Source organism: Chiroxiphia lanceolata, chromosome 1 (genome assembly GCF_009829145.1).
Source record: "Chiroxiphia lanceolata isolate bChiLan1 chromosome 1, bChiLan1.pri, whole genome shotgun sequence".
Taxonomy (NCBI): Eukaryota; Metazoa; Chordata; class Aves; order Passeriformes; family Pipridae; genus Chiroxiphia; species Chiroxiphia lanceolata.
Genome location: NC_045637.1, coordinates 141,893,821 through 141,911,455, shown reverse-complemented (window position 1 = coordinate 141,911,455; position 17,635 = coordinate 141,893,821). Strand labels below are relative to the sequence as shown.

Sequence of the window (17,635 nt, the reverse complement as noted above, 5' to 3'; positions counted from 1 at the left end):
CCTCAGGGTCTGAGCCCTCCTCAGCCAAGGTCTGTGGGGCTGAGGCCAGCACTCCTTTGCTGCCCGGATGCATTCCTGCCTAGGGCACTTTCAAATGGATTGTTTGCTACTGGCCTCCAAGCCTTTTAATGGTTTCAGACTGATCAATTTAAAAGACTTGTTAAAAACAGAACTAAGGGATGACAGGCTCTTATTGATTGGGGAAAATAACCAAATTTTATATAGGTAGAGCCTTCAGACATTGTAATTAATTTGATGTGAATAAAGATCTGACAGTACTACCTACAGTTTATTGATTAGGGGAAAGTACCTTTCATGTATATTCAGTAACAGAGATCACTAGGACTTTTAATTTCCCTTTATGTTACATCTGACACTAGTGCATCTATTCCTCTTCATTTCTAGGACTGATATATGCTAAAGAGACACCAACAACTTTGGATGATTTTTAGAAATATTCTCATTTGTCTTATCCTTACAACATCAGAAGTTTCTTTATAAGTCAAACAACATTAATAATCTTTTAAAAACTAAAGATAGTTGTACTAAATGCTTGTAAATTATCTCTGAGTCTGTAGTCCTGTGCTGTAGTAGCAGGGCCATGTTAAGAAGTCTCAGTCGCAGGTGGCAGTTCCCAAGTGTATTGACCATTTACATCCTCTCTCTTTTAGCAACAGGTCGACCCCAAACAACCACGACCGGATACAGCGCCTGAGACAAGAGTTTCAGCAAGCAAAGCAAGACGAGGATGTAGAGGACAGGAGACGTACTTACAGTTTTGAGCAGCCGTGGGTAAGTGTGGAGCCTGTCAAATCTGGGAAGGTTGGCTGACTGGTGCTGTTTCTGAGCCGGTTGGGAGCAGACAGAGAGGAAGACAGGGTCCTCTGTCTCCACACTTCTGCCCTTGCTGTTATCCCTGGTTTTGGTTCATTGATGTTTATTTCATTTCTAAACTTCAGCCATCTGTCATGTATGCAGATAGCATTATTTGCTCTGTGTTTAGAGCCTTGACTCTGTGAGTTATTACTTGAATTTTTTTGCCTCGAATCAATTAATCTGGAATTTTCAAGGAAAATCAGAATAAAATGCATACTAACAATAAATAATTTAGAGAGAACGTGTAACCTTGTAAATGGTATTTTCTCCTAAACAATATCAGCATGATTATTTTCATAAAAGGCAGAGCTATGTCTTTTCACAGTAAAAAAGGAGGGATATGCACACTTTACAATAGTAGCCCTTTGCCATTTACATTAGCCGAGATGGTTCTGTATCGAGATATACATCCTAATTGATCATTTAAATCCTGTGCAATCTGATCTAGCAACGTGATACAATTATGTAAATTCATGTGCTTATCTTGTTTAACATAATTGAATGAATCAGCGTTGCCTTTTAATAAATTACATATCCTAAATTAGGATCTTTTAAACATGTGACGAATACTCTAATTTTGTTGAAAATTCTGTGCTAAAGACAGTGAACAACTTGCTTGTGTTCCCAAAAAAGTGGGAACTGTATGATGACAACAGTAGTAACTCTCAAAGCGGGTGTAGGTGATGGGTTATTGTTACTTAGCATTGCAATGCACATGAGAACAAGGTGGGAAGACTCTTAGCTGAAGAGCCATCTCTGTGTATGAAGTCAGTGAGAACAACCTAGGTAACATACTTAGGTAACACCCTAATGCATGTCATCTTTGTTTGCCTGTTGTGGTGGATGTGGAAGACTATTTTTTGGTTTTTGTTGGGTCTTTGTGTCCTTGACCATCTTAAACTCACCAGCTTGAACCTGTGATATTTTTGACATGCAGCATGGAGAGGAACAAAGGTAAATGTGTCCCTAAATGATTTAATATTGCTTAACATACAGTATCAGGATATAGGCTTCTCTTTTCCTGTTTTAGAAAACCTCTAACTTTGTCTGAAATTGAAAAATTAATATAAACATTTTCTTTATGACCAGAGGTTTTCTATTTAATGTGGGGAAGATATTGTGATAGTCCACCACAGTGATAGTTTAGCAGTTTTGGGGTGAATTTGGGCTGTAGTAGAGATACTTTCCATTACGCATATCAACTACTGTTCACTCTCTAAATGAGAGATTTGACCAACATTCTTGGGAAAACAGTGTATGAGAAAAACTTGCACTCTTGAAGACTTGGGAACTTACCTACTGAAGGTCATGGGCCAAATTGTTGTATATCTAAATGCCATAGCAACTTTAGGCAGTCAAGTTGGCTTTTATTATCATTTCTTGTAGTGAGCGAAGGGAATTATTTGGATGACAGACTGATTACCTTAGGAATGGAATAATTTCCTAAATTGTGGGTCAGAACACTGACCTTTCTTTTTTCTCTTACTCAAACAAATGGGATTTCTCTGTTTACTCCCCTTCTACAGATCATGCAAATGAGCTCAAAGTGACTAATTCAGTTTAATGTATTAATATTAATTCTGGAGCTTATTGTTGCTTTTGTAGGATCTGCTCTGTTTTTAAATACATAGGTGACCAAATGTTTTATTTTAGATAAGTACTTTAAAAAAAAATTGGCCCAGAGTCTATTTGAATTATAATTTTATTTTTCCATCGTGTACTCCAGCCTTTCAAGATCACAATGCCTGGAAAGGATAAAGCAATGATCTCATCCATTTCAGCACTTCATAGCCATTTCAGTGTTAAAGAGCCATAACCTTCTCTCTTAAGGAGTGTGTACTACTTTAACATATTAATCTAAAATGATGGACTTTCTTAAGACACACTCACAAAATAGATCCAGATGTATTATTAAATACCAATGACATAAAAAAATGCAAAAGTGGTTTATAGTATGTATGCAGGAAAATACTTAAATACATACATTGCTGTCTTTTCAATCCATCTGTAAGCTGTTGGTTCCAAACCACAGCAGTGCAAAGTGCACCTGTATGTAGACCATTGTTGAAAAGAGTGTTTTCACCTGAGGGAGACGGGTTGTGCAGCCTACATAAACTAAAGAACTTTATATTCAGAGAAGCCTCAGAGCCGCATGACAGCAGCCAACTCTGACCTGGTTTGGACAGAAAGAGAGGAAAAACCCACTCTTTGAGAAGTGTGAGCTAGGTGATAAGTAGTTTGCATTTCTCATTTAACAAGCTGGTGGGAGAGATGAGGATAGGGAACAAAGTGCTGATGTGACGTGGGACTGTTGGTTACTTTAAGGAAATATAAATGAACATGAAGTTTGCAGTGTAAGTAATGGATGATGATGGAAATCTGGCAGCTCTGAGGATATTCAGAGGAGCTCAATAGCGCAGAAACCCACTAATATATTATCAAAACAATCCTGTGAACCTCTCCAACTCCAATCTCCATCCCAGACTATTAATGACCTGTGACACAGAGTACAGTTACCTGTGACAGATACCTTCAGTCTCCTCCATGGGTTGGAGGCAGATCTCTGTACCATGGAGCACTACATCACATTGGCCCTGTGGCAGCAACACGGGTGCCTGGCCCTTTCTCTTCCTGCATGTGCCCGTCAGGTGAAGGTCGTTTCTCCGTAGACGAGCAGCACAGCCAGACTTTTTGCCCGGCTGTGTTTGCCCTGCCAGTAAACAAAATACTTGACTGCCTGTGAGTGTTCACACTGCATCAGGCAGCTTAACAGACACAAAAAGTGATAGCACTGGAATGAGATGACACCGTCTATTAAACAGCGTAACATTTCTGCTCAACGCCATTTGAATGACACGCTGTTAGGGTTTAAATAACTGCCTAAATGTTGCAATACTGAGCCGTCTCTGAAATCCAGTGGTTCTACAGTTGATTCAAAGCTTTATGGAAAAGATTTTTGCATTTGTTTATTTTAAGATAACTTTCTCAGGCTTCATAAAGGGTTTTTGCTCTTATATGGATGGCTTTGCTTTTTTTGTGTGTGTGCGTGCTCACGTGTGCGTGTGTGTGTTTCAAAAAATAACATACAAGAGGCTTTCAAGGGCAGTGCTATAGGCCTGATGCTGCATGGAAATAAAAATAAAATAAAATATGATTAATCCATTTTAATCCTGCTGGTGTTAATTCCAGTCAGAGTTTGCAGACATATCTGGGCATGTAGAATTGCATGGGATTACAGTTATGTGTACTAATATTTAAGGCCCTTGCTGTTGCTATGACATTTTTATTCCAATGTAGGATTCTTTTGGGGCTGATTTTTCTGTTTGGTACCAAAGCTGAGCCTCTGGTTTCTGGGCTTTTCTGAGTTGTGTTAGATCTGCTGAGGTTTGTCCTTCCTTGTACCAGTCCCAGGCTTGGGGGGATTTTTGTTGTAATTTGTTCTATATCTTGTATTTTTGCCTAGTCACATCTTGATTAACAGACCCTCCCCCCACACACCTTCCATAATAGAACCACTGCACTATAGCCCAAAATGTTATAGAAGTGAACAATTTTACAAAGAAGCATTTTAAATCCATGGAAACTACTGCAGCTGCTTGCCTGTCCTGCTTGTTGAAGTACAAATGATCAAAAAACCCCACAAAGATGCAGGAGGGACAAAAGTTAGTGGTTTATGTCTTCAAATTTGATAAAGTAATTGGTGCTGAAAATGGAAAGTGGCAAATTCCATTCACAAATACATTCATCTCCAGTCATCCTGGATCTATTTGAATGATAGGAAAAAATTGACATTGAGAGAACAGCTGAGCAAACTCTAAATATTTAGGAGTCAAATAAAAAGATGTTTTATTTTCTAAAGATAATAGCTAATTGGGTCAAAATAAATATGATACCGGACTCATCTGAGTATAGCTTTAATCATATGCACAAATTTGGGAAAGGTAAATAATTGCATGATCTTCATGGAGGAAAGACTCTAAGAGTCCTAATAATATACTTATGCATGGCCTAGTAAATAAAGGCTCAGAAAATTTAGGGACTGTGCTTGCTTTTTTTCAGCTGTTTGTTGGTGTATAGATCTTGTCTCTAAGAGACTTACGGGAAAAAAAATTCTTTCTTATCTGTTTATGATACTTGTTTCTTATTCCTATATTCAAGTCCTTGATCTACTCAAAACCATAATGAATTCTAATAACTTAAAATTCTTTAAGAAAAACAAACCTGATTTTTATTGCTGTAACTTCAAGTGCATATTAATATTACCTGGAAAAAATTAATAACAGGCTACATTAAATACACACATTGTAAAGTTTATATCAGGCTGTAAGTTATGTAGAATTACTCAACACATTAATGAGAAAGAGAAATAGTATATTAATTCTTTCTATTATTAGTGCATTTCAAGAGTCTCTTTTAGGATATTTTATGCAAAATATTAGGCAATATCTGATGGAGCATTGCAGTTCACAAATACCTTAGGAGCTAAATTGCAGTTTCTCCTACCGCAGTTTGTTTCAGAGAGGACATCAAAGTTATGCAGGGCAGCGTCTCCACAGGTAGTTCCTCTTCAGCTGTGTAGATAATATCCATTCTGTTTCAAACCTGCAAAGGATTTCATAAAATACCAGCATTTTTTTTTAAGATTGAGACTCTTAACGTTTTATATTTTAATATTTTTTTCCCACTAGCTTCAATCTCGTAATTTATTTGAAATAAAAAAATGAAGATAGAAGATTTTTAAAAGAAATTAAGGCATTTTGGTTAATAAACAAACATATTTATAGCTCACAGGTGTACAATGCGTGTAATATCTCTGGCAGAATTTCAGGGCTTAGTGGTTTGTTTCTACTATTCTGAAGATTTTCTTTCTGCTGCTCCTATACAGAGAACAGAAATCTTTGTCCCATACCACACTGCTCAGCTTCCTACACAGACACCATAGAAAGGCACAGAAAGGGGTGGGATTTTCTTATTATGTGGTGTTTGAATTAATACACACACCTGCTGGCAACTTTTAAAAGACATATTGCTATATGCTCTGTTCACCATAGCAACATAAACAAAAATTGAAGTAAAAATAGTTTTCAAGGACATCTCCCAGAAACACTGGATGGTTTTTATCGCTCTGAATTTTGATATACATGGTTACTGGATTGTCTGTCATCTGTGCCAAGTACATTTACACATAAAGCAGGCAAGGTCATTTAATCTTATCTATTTCTAATTAGCGCTGAACTATAAGAACCATGGACTTTTGGAGGGCCTTGTGTCTGCCAACTTCCCAGGTGAACCTGAAACCTCTTGGTTAAACACAGTGCTTAATCTCGAAAAAACAATTAGTTAGTTTATTTTAATATTAAATAACAGTCCTTTTAACAAGTGGGAAAATACTAAGAGACTTGATCCTTACTAATCTCCCTATTAACTATTTCTTTGTCAACACAAAAGAGTTCTATAGGTTGGAATAAGTGTTTCTCCCAGCTTGTACCTGTGTCTGAAGGCTGTCAGATAGGTTTGTCACCTCAACTTTTGGATTTCCTATCGCCTGAACTGGTTGAATCTCCCTGAAAACCCAGTGCTCTGGATCACCCTCATGATGTCCTCTCCTTAATTCTGTGGCAGCTTTGATCTGTGCCAGTCCTGCAGGATCCATGCTGCCACCATGCACTACCTCTGTGGGCAGAAATACCACTCTGTGGGGAAAGAAGCTGTGTGGGCATCCCTTGGTATAGGTAGGAAAGAAAGGAGGGACCTTTGTCCCTAAAGATGCTACCTTGAACTGCTGATAGTGGTCAGTGCAACATGAGCCATGAGTGTACATTCTCTGTGACATGAAAAAATGTTGTTTGCATGAAGTGAGAAAGTAGAAACTTTTAACTTTGCAGCCCTGGTTTTAAATTAATGCCTCTTTTAGAAGAGAGCTGTGTAATTTCATCTATCTTAAAGCACAATTTTACATGCTGAATATTGTTTAACAATGCTGAATGCAAGAACTATCATTGCCACTTAAATGTGTTGTGGAAGACATGAACATACATTTATTTGTATAATGCAGCCTTGGTTGTTATTGTGGCCTTGACCACATCCTATTTGAAAAGGTCAGTGCTTGTCATACGTCTCATTGCAAGCAAGGACAGAGTTCTTATCAATCTGTTCTATGAGGACTGAGCTGTTGCCAGGTTTGTTGGATGGTTTCAGGTTGTTATAATTGTACTTAGCCTAGTGTTGATATCAGTGTTAAAATTACTGTGTTGTATACATTGTCTTTTTGTTGCTGTTGAAAGATCTGAAAATAGTGCATCTTTTTTTTTTTTAATTATCTCCATTTTATGCTGACATTAATGGGGTAGGCATGTATACAGATGTGTATCTATGAATATATTTTATATAAATATATATGTATAAAAGTATATACTTTGGAGATTGAGACAAAATTACCAATTAGTTTTTGAAGACTAAGGTTGCTTATTATATAAATATTTTTGCTTTAGATAATTTAATCAACAGCATATTGAAAAGTTAAATCACTGCATGGAGATTTGCATTTTTCTGAATAAGTTAAGGGTCCAAAATGGAATATGTTAAGTCTTTATAGCATCATAACCATATAGGCATTTACTATGGTATCACTGGGGTTTTGAATGAAAAGAATTGAAAGAAAAACCTTTTCATTAATAAGATATTTGGATGTACCTGTCTGTGTGTATATATGTTATGTTATGTAATTTGTGATTACATGCAAAGGGAGTATTTTTATGTCTCATTGCCATATTTTTGGATGCTTGAAAGATAGTAGATTCGATTGTATGAACAGCTTATTGTAGTTGTGAACAATATTCAGATTAAATAAGTATCCTTTCCAGATTTTTTAGAGTATTGCAAATCCTCTTAGTACTCATACCTTCAGAAAATCAGATAATGGATTTGAGATGTTTGCCTTTAGACCCATCAAATTACAAATGCTGTCCATTAGATGAAATTCCTTGTGAACTGCAGAGAATCCAGACGTGACTCCTCAGATCACATCATTCTGGGTAGGCACTACAGCAGGCAGAGAGGAGTGATAGCCCCTGCCTCCATTTAACTCATTGGTTCCTCTGTGCATTAAAAAGAAGTATCTCTGAAGGCACAGTTTGATCTTAGTACATTCATAGTCCATTAGGACTTTCAAAGCCTCTGTCACTTTAGTTAAGGCTTTCATGGTAACTTCATCTCTCTGGACGTGTGTGTGTGTACGTGCATTCATGCTTTCTAGAAAAGATGCATTTTATCGTCCTGTATAAACCTAAAATGAGCAGCAGCTCAATCCTATCTCCACCTGTTTGGTAATTTAACCATTGTCTGTACTGTAAAATTCCTTAATCTAATATTTAGAGTGAACTAAAAGAAGTGAAGCTTTTCAAATAAAGAGAAGCAATTCTGATTTCATGTCTTTCCTGTGATAACTATTTTCTCACATATGACATAATGTAGCTGCAAGCTTTCTAATGCTGTTGAAGTGAAACCCATGAAATGAGGAGGTTGGCTCTAAAATCTTAGTTTAAATGTTTTTATCCTTTATGGAGAAGTTGATACGGGAACTTCTGAGTTTCCCTCTGGTTCTCTGCAAGCTGCTTATAACCACACAGGAGAGAATTCACAAATAAACCTTGCGATTTTCAGATAATCACTCTCTTCCATAAGCTGAGCCCTTCAATAAAATACCAAATGTCAGAAGACTCTCAATAAAGTCAAGAAAGTTAGAAATGTTGACATATGCAATAACTGAAATGCTGCTCTGTATGTGTGTTGCCCTTACTTAATATTGTAGGAAATCTCTGTGGGGGTTGTTGGTTTGGACATACATATGTACAACTTATTCATCTCTAAGAAAATTTCCCACAAGGCTAACATGCAATTCTGTTTTCTCAATTTGTTGCTTCATCTTACCATCCCTAAAGCATTTTTTCCTTAGAAATGCTGTTTTACTGAGGTTTTTTGCAGAGTAAACCTATTCTGAAATAGACATCACTGTTACATTAAGGATTTTCTTAAATAAGTCTATGCTTTTGTATTCTGATTCCCATTCCATAATGGGAAGATTGTATATGTTAAATTCTGAACTGAGACTGATGCTCTGTCTGAAGTGTATTGTCATTGAAAACAAAGTTTCTAAAAGTTGTACACCTGTCTCAAATTTGTTGTGTTCTGGTTACCTGTAGGTACTTGCCTATATAGCAAGACAAAGGAGACATTTCTGTCACAAATTACAACTTTCCAGTTTCTAAAACTTGTCTTCAATGTACAAAGCTTTTGAAAAGCCTTTTATCTTGCAGATATTTGTAAGCCATTATGATCTCTTTCTCTGAAGAAATTCTAATGGCAAAAAACAAGGGATGTTTGTTTTGAGGAAAAGCACAGATAAAAAAGCAAGAAGTGGTTTAACAAAAGCAAGTCTGAGATAAGTTGTTTCAGTCCCAGGCTCAGACAAGTGGTTATGCACCCTAACCTCCCCATGATTAAACTTATATGATTTGAACAGAACTAGTAATTTCAAGGACATAAAAATAATACTTTGTTTCTTTGTAGGTGAAATCTTACTACTAAAACAATAAGAAAAGCCCATAGCATTCTTTGATTTTTGTGACACTCTGTTTTACAACTTGAAATTACAAAGTAGTAATGAAGAAAGTAGTAATGTAAAGCAAAAAGTGACATCTCAATGAAAGTTAACTTTTTCATATTCCAAAATTCGAATCCAACCATTCTGACAGATCTTGACCAGTAATGCTCTGTATTCTCAGACAGTCCCTCCATTTTCACTTGCTCTTAATATTAGCCTCAAAGTTTCAAATTGTCGCTTCGTTAAGATCCTACTCAGAAACACAGAAGTCCCAATTGTCCACAAGAGACTTGCTGAATTTATCTACTTGATAATATCGAATCAGAAAATGTTTCCCCCATCTCAGAAAAGCAAGCAGTGCATGTGTGGGCCAACAGCAAATTAGAGTGTTTCCACTAAATGAGAGCATCACTTGAGTGTATTGATGAGGTTCAAAAGAGCTTCTGTACTCCCTCTTCCCCTCAGATTCTCAGTGGGGTGTTAAACTTGGCATTACAGTGGCTAGGGTAATTTACAGAGTCTGAAGATCGGTTCCACTGACTTAATTTAAATTACAGTGTTACTATAAAAGCATAACCCATTCTGGACCAATGTTTTCCTGATACATCTCAGAAATGGTAGGTCAGAAAAAAAAATCTGTAGCACAGGCCACTGTTACAGGTCAGAATTTAACCTAATTATTGTGAAAGAGCTGCTCGAATTGTGTGTTGAAACAGATATAACTGTATTTGTACAACAGCAACTTAAATGATGACTTTTTCATGGGTATTTTTCTGCTTTGTTTAAGACATTTTCATTTTTGTTTTGTAGCCAAGCACCAAGACGTACTCACAGAGTGGCAGGCACTCCGTGTCAGTAGAGGTTCAAATGCAGCGGCAGCGGCAGGAAGAAAGAGAGAGTTTCCAACAAGCTCAGCGACAGTACAGCTCATTACCCAGGTATGGCAACTGTCTCAAGCTATTCCGTGCACATGAGCCTGGAGCTAATTTCATTTGTGAAGGAAAATGTCGTACTTAGTGTAGACACTTTTGTTTAGCATTGATATAAGGTGGAATGTATTCACTGTGGAAGAGGCATAAAATTTCTTAAGTGAGAGCATGTGGTAGCTGTTTATTTTAGGAGAATTGCTTCAGAGCTGATTTCAGGGGGATCTGATGACACTCAGCACCCAATAGAATTGAGACATTAAAACAAAACTATTCTTTGTGGGACATCGTCCAGTTTAATTTTCTGCTCTTACAGAAGTCTCTTGAGCATGACATGAGTTGTCCCCTTTTGACATGCCAAATGATTTCTTTTTCTGTTGCCTAATTCCCTACTGGGAAGAAATTCTATTTTTATGATACTAATACAAAGGGAAAAGTAAAAGGAAAAAAAATTTCGAGTCCTCCAACAAAAGAATATGGAACTGAGAAAATTATCCAAAAAGTCAGGGGCCTTCAAGTTTACAGTGTATATATTTCCTTTGAGTTACCAGGTCATTAGCAATGGAATGCTGAAAATTAATATTTTTTTTCTGAACAAACCTATATTTTTAAAAAACCTTAATTTTTTTTTAATTAGTTGTTTGGGCAAAATGTCTTTTACTTGATATTTAGTTTTAAGAATTAATAGAAGTTTGGTCAACTTGTATTTCAAATTAACTCTATAGTTGAGCATTATGCAAATAGTCTTTGCATTTTGAAGTATCAGCAGCAATGGTTGAATGGAGAATAATTTACACTGGAGGTTGGTGTCAAATTGCTTTCCAACAAGGTTGTATTATTTTTGTGGCTCTGTGGAAATAGTGTGGAAAACAAATTTGTTGTGACAAGATGTGTTTTACCAGACACATTATAACTCTTTTTTTTTTGGAAATAAATACAAGACTCATAGCAAAGTTATCTAATCATTCTATCTTGCCAACATCTTTGAAAATAAAACAGTTTCAGATTTTTAAATGCTTTAACACCTTTCAGTGTAGAATTTTTCTGTTAAGTTTGGAAGGTGGGAAAGGGAAATGTAAAATTACTGTGTTTTCTGAGGTTGTTAGTTTCTCATTTCTTCTGGTCTCTGCCTTCCTTCTGAAGTGACCACTCCTATTAATGCCATATTGTTTCTCCTGAGAAACTCTCTTTCAGTTCTGCAAGCCCCAGCAATGCACTGGTGGAGTGAAAGGGTACAGACGCTAGTGCCAGTTTTAAGTTGGGAGGTTTATTTTTAGTTTTAAAATGGTGATTTTTAAAACTCGCTTTCCCTTTTCTCAATCACTGGTAGCGTTTAAAAGTTGGAAATCAATCACAATGAAGCTCCAGTGACAGAAATTAATAACTCTAAGGAGAAAAATCTACAAGAAATATGGAAAATAGATCATAGAAATGCTTGTTTTGAAAAGAGTTTCTGAGAACTTTACTCAATGTCGTCTTCAACATGAGAAGTGACTGGCAAGCTAGCAATGCATGTTACTGAGTAATTAATGATAATTTAATGGTATTTCAGCTGTGCTGAGAGCAGACAGAATTACAGGACCTCAGGCTAAAGTTCAGCACTGTAAATACCACGATACGCCTATAAAAAGCTGGGGCATCCAGTTCTCCAGCTTTACAAACTGTTCCTAACTCTGTGACTGATCTTTAAAGAAATTTTACTGTTACTCTGAAATTTAGGTCCCAAGCTTAATGTTGCAACCATGGCTTTGTAATGATTAAAGTGGCTGGCTTCATTCTTGAGCTTGGTTGCCTTTCATCTTGCATAGTCTCTAGGAGCCTCCATTTTTTCCTCTTTGCATGTTCAAATCTTTAGTACTGAAGGCAAATAAACTCTTGAGTCAATTTTAAAGGATCTTCCCAGAAAGACAGGGAAAGTGAGCCAACTCATTTTGAACAAGTACCAAAAAACAGTCAGTAAATTAAATCAGTTCAACTAGTCATCCTCTTGTCCCATGTGAAACTGTAAAAGCAAGGTTTAACTCCACGTTAATTTTCTACTACTTACAATTTATCTTACTCTAGATCAGAAACCTGACAGTTTCGTAGCCTACAGAGGTTTGTTCAATGTGCTCTTGTTCTGAGGAGTGATAAAACATGACTCAGAAACCTCGTTTCTTTGGCAATGTTGGATATGAGAATACCAATAACAGCTATAAAAATTTACGTGAGAATTTACATTGTAATTTGTTCTGTAATAATTTACATTCATCCTGCATAACATTTTTCATCTAGAGATCTCAAAATTGGTTATAAAATAAGGTGGATATGGTAATTCCAAATTATATTTGTAGAAGGAAGATTGTGAAAACATTAGGTAACTTTTTACATTTACTAATGGTAGAAAAATTCTTCAGGTCTCCTGTCTCTCCACTGCATATTCGTTGGCTGAGTCCATGTCATCATATGTGTTGACATGAAAAACCAAACCACATATAAACAATTAAATGATTTTCTTATTGATTTATGTCACAGTATATTTCGTTTTATTGCTTGATTCTCATACACTAATTTTAATCTCATAGTGGATATCTCTTTTGCTGCAGCTCAAAATTATTTTACTTTATCATCACCTGTCTTATTTTAAATTCATACAATCATCTAGCAGCTTAATAGTAAATTAAAGTTATTTCAAAACCATAATCTATCTTCAAAATAATGTGATGATTTATTGTGAAAAGAGATAAGAATTGGTAATTCCTATGCGTATTTGGCTTATTTATCTGCACCCTGCAGCCAAAAAATGAACAAAAATGGTTATGTCTGATTTTTCTTTTATGAAAACTATAGCAGACTGGGAAACAGTCCTGATAGCATGAAATTCCTTAGTTCTGGAAATGGGAGGAAGAAACTGTGTAACTACCTATCAGCAAAGAGCTTTATCTTCTGACTTGTGCAGTGTTAGAGCAAGTGTTTTAAGGATCTGCCCGTTGCATTTTTAATCAAGTGTGAGTCTAGATTCAAATCTTTCATGAGTGACTTTACAAGTGCTGGCTGTTATCTGGCTTCTTAGGAAGCACAGCAACATGTATGGTCTTTCCTAGTCTGCAACTGGATTGTAGCACATTGTTCTTGAGAACATGAGGGTAATTGTAGCACTGGATGGGTTTTCACAGCATATTCCTCCTGTAGAGAGCTAGAAATATAGTTCAACTCTCCAGAAAATGCTATCCTTAACAAAAGATGCCTCTCTGGGGCAGGAGAGAATGTGATTTCTGGAGAATGCAATAATGGGGGGAAAATTGATGGCATTGCAGAAGCACCCTTCTTTCCAGTGATTGTTGTCAATAACAGTTAAAGGGGAACCAGAACATTTTTCTTAAAAGTCTCTTTCATTTTTTGTTTCAGGCAAAGCAGAAAAAATGCCAGCTCTGTATCTCAAGACTCCTGGGACCAGAGTTATTCCCCTGGAGAAGGTTTCCAGACTGCGAAGGAAAATCCCAGATATTCCAGCTACCAGGGCTCGAGGAATGGCTATATGGGGGGACATGGCTTTAATGCCAGGGTAATGCTAGAAACACAAGAACTGCTCCGTCAAGAGCAGAGGCGGAAAGAACAACAACTGAAAAAAAAAACTTCTTCTGAAGGGCCTAGCAACTATGACTCATATAAGAAAATTCAGGACCCTAATTATACCCCTCCTAAAGGTCCTTTCAGACAAGATGTACCGCCTTCACCGTCTCAGGTAGCGAGGCTGAACAGATTGCAAACACCAGAAAAGGGAAGACCATTTTATTCTTGAGGTGAAGAAAATGAAGATCAACTTACCATGCAATAAGGAACATTTTCATATAAAGACTTATATTTTGAAAACTTTTTAAACTGATGGTACTAAGGAATATATCCATTGTCTATTTCAGTGCCTTTGAAAATATGGGCAAAGCGCTGGTGGGCCTTATGTCTTTGCCATTCTGTCTCGAGTGTTGAATTCATGGAAGGACCTTCCACCATTTGACAATCATAGCGGAAATGTGCTCCTGCCTTCTGAGTCCTGTAGCCCAGTCCAATAGTTGTCAATGGCATTTTGCTAGGATTTGTTGTAATGTCTTTTACTTTGCAGTGACTTATTACACCAACATGAAGCTTTATGGCATAAAATGAATGAATTTGAGGTTGAAGGAAACATTGACATGTCCTTTTTTTATTTCTCTTGGTTCAGGAAGAGGGTTACATATTGCTTTTGAGTGGATAAGGCTTAGCACTACTCTGGATCGCAGTCAGAGTTCTGATATGTTTTATGGTGGAGTCATTACCAGTCTTTGTTGATCAATATTTAAGTGTCTATATGCTGAAAAACTATCCTTCTCCTATTATGCACATATGCACTCTTTTTTTTTCTCTCTCTCCCCACTCTGAGCTTATTAAAAAAGCCTTTACTGTGCCTCATGAGGAAAACAATATTAAGCTTTCAGTTATCCTGAGCGTCCTGTTACAATTGCCTTATAATCTTAATACACAGTCCATTACAAATGAAATAACTAGAGAGAGATTATTTATACAGTCACAAACAAACCACGTATATTTTACTATTCTATTAAAGATGGGAAATTTTGAACAAACATACAACTGAGTTCTTCTTTGCTTTGCTTCTAAATTAATTTGGTCATATGACAATTGTATTTAGGAAGAGAACAAGGGAAGGTATCATCCCATGGTCATCTGATATACAGTTGTCCTTGGGCAAATTTTGGAGGTACCTTAAAGCAAGAGCGAAGAAATCAAAGTTTTTCTTTGGATCAAAACACTATAAAGAAAAGAATTCCTTCTTAGAATTCATGAAACTTTGTGGACAATTTTCTTTGTGCTTCCATATATTGTATTGTTTCATTGTGATGCTACATTAAAAACAAACCTTTAAGTATATGAATGAGAGATAAGTGGAGACAAACTGTTACACATCATCCTGAAAACATGTCAGTATCCAAAAATAACTAAAGCAAAAAAGATTGCTCTAGCAGTGAGTAATATTTGAATGTGCATATGGGATATGAGAATTTCTTTTGCAGCAGCTGTTTTTATGTTTGTTGGTCTTAACTTCATGTATTGTAAAAAATATAGCTGGGTTGCTGAAGTGCCTGCAAATCCTGATGTGAAAAGGCTTGAGAATGGATCTCAGCATATTGTGTACAAAAAGGAAAGAGAGAAAGCAGGGAAAAAAAATCATGTATTGCGTGATTAAAAAAAAAAAGCCTATTTTTTTTTACTGGCACATTTTATTTTTGCGCCAATTTGTTTCTAGAATATATGTGAAATATCAGCACACATGTGTCTTTTATGCCTGTTTGTTAACAGTTTTTGTTGTTAATAATGTACTCCATGTTTAAAAGTTCTTATTAGTGTAAGCACAGTGACATTAGATGACAATAGCTCTTTTACGCAGAATTTACAAAACTGTGTAAAATGGCTTTTCATGTACATATGAAATTTAGAATAAAGGCTGTTTCCATCCTTGTCTTGGTATTGCCTGTAGACCCTATAAGAACTGCTGCATACATTGAGTTTAAAAAATACTTAACAGATGTTATTTATACTATTCTTAATGGTTTGTGTGTGTCTTTCTGTGAGCGCGTATAAACATCAGAAAAAAGAAAAGAAAAGAAAAAAGATTTACAGTCCAGCTGAACACCTGAAGACTATCCTCAGAGGTAAAAAACACATAGTTTAAAGTCTTGTGTTATTTTAGGCCATACCTATGACATTTCAAAGGCACATTTTTAAGACTAACCTCTGAGGCAAAAATCTTCCATGCTGTAGCATGGAGTCCTCTGCCCAAGGAGAGCACTGTCAGAAGGGTACCTGCTGCGCTCTGGCCAAATCCAGGCATGGAAGACCCCTCTACAGTGTGTGTGTGTTTTGGGCTCTGATGGGAGCCCTTCACAGGAATGTTGATGTGGTGAAAAATGGGAGAAGGCAGATTTATGAATAAAGCAATATTTACAGTGCCAGTGATACTGTTTCCCCCATTAGTATTGGAGCTGAGTCTGGTTTTCTCCCTCTTCCCCTCATTCCTCCTTTTGTTGGTTACTGCAGGAATGTCAATCATGATTCTGTGTATGCATGACATCAAGGTGTTGCCATGGCAATAATAGTGTCAAATTATTCACTGTGACTTTAGTGTGGGATCTCAAGGGGAAGAATAGTAGGATATGTAAGATGGACAGGAAGCTTGCAGTGCCCAAAGACAGTAAAGGCTGAATTTTGCAGAAGACCTAAATTGTAGTGGCTTGCATTGCAAGTAGAGAAATAATTGCATTTGCAGTTTTGCAGGCCTTACCGTCTTATCTCCTGACTGCATTCCCAGATTACATAGTTTGATGTTTCTATGGATTTATTTGTACAGTCAAATAATTGCAAGCACTAAAAAAATACATCCACAGGAATGGCAAACAGGTTGAAGTCCTTTTCAAAACAGGGCCTTTGATAAACTGTTGTAGGAAAAAGGGCGTGTGTTTGGAAAAGTATGACGTACAGGATGTTTTATGTGTGAGAATGGCATATGTTAAAGTTTACCCTTCTGTGAAACTCCTCTTCAAGGTGTTAACAATTTGCCATAATTAGATGTGTTCATGAAAGAAGGCAGATGTTCTCTTTGGGCCGTGTCTGTGTTATGTTAGTAAAGAATAAGGTCTTTTTCTGGCTTCATCATCCTGTCTTCTTCCTGACATAGCATAGACAGGATTTCTAATATTAACTCCCATAAGTTGCAAAGGGCGATAAGGAAGTGGGAGGGAGATATTTTAATAGAAAATGACCTTTAGTTCTGCATAGTGAATAGATTCAAAAGTTAATTGAGCTAACGACATTACTGCAGTAATTTGTTTGTGGACGCATTACCATTATGAGATTAACTCTGTAACATTACTATATTTGAGAATGGTCACAGGGCAGACTACAAGGGAGCTTACACCATCGAGGAGTGGGTGTACAGCTTGCACATTTTGCTCTGTTGAAACCCTGAAAAAACCATCTGCAAAGCCTCCTGTATTTTATCAAACTAATTTGTTAATGCTATTGAAACTCCATGGGAAAGTTTAATATTGCTAATGCAGAAGACTGCTGCCTTTCTCAAAAAACCTACTTTCCCTCTTCTTATCGGGCCTCCTTGGAAACAAGAGTGCAGCCCTAGTGAATTATTGCATGGGCCAGATATTTTAATATATGTCTTTGAAAAGTCTACTATCAAAACAGCAAA

The 17,635-nt window shown here is 36.6% G+C and overlaps 1 protein-coding gene across 13 annotated transcripts in view; it reads left to right on the top strand.

Moving 5' to 3' along the window:
• PARD3 (par-3 family cell polarity regulator) overlaps positions 1-15,976 on the top strand; it is a 447,662-nt gene extending 431,686 nt beyond the window's left edge. For all 13 annotated transcript variants that reach the window (XM_032683091.1, XM_032683072.1, XM_032683027.1 and 10 more), the window contains 3 exons: positions 672-792; positions 10,289-10,416; positions 13,792-15,976. In XM_032683091.1, the coding sequence (XP_032538982.1) occupies positions 672-792; positions 10,289-10,416; positions 13,792-14,185 (643 nt within the window). In that variant the 3' untranslated portion in view covers positions 14,186-15,976. The remainder of the gene's footprint in view (positions 1-671; positions 793-10,288; positions 10,417-13,791) is intronic.
• The last annotated feature ends 1,659 nt before the right edge of the window (positions 15,977-17,635 follow it).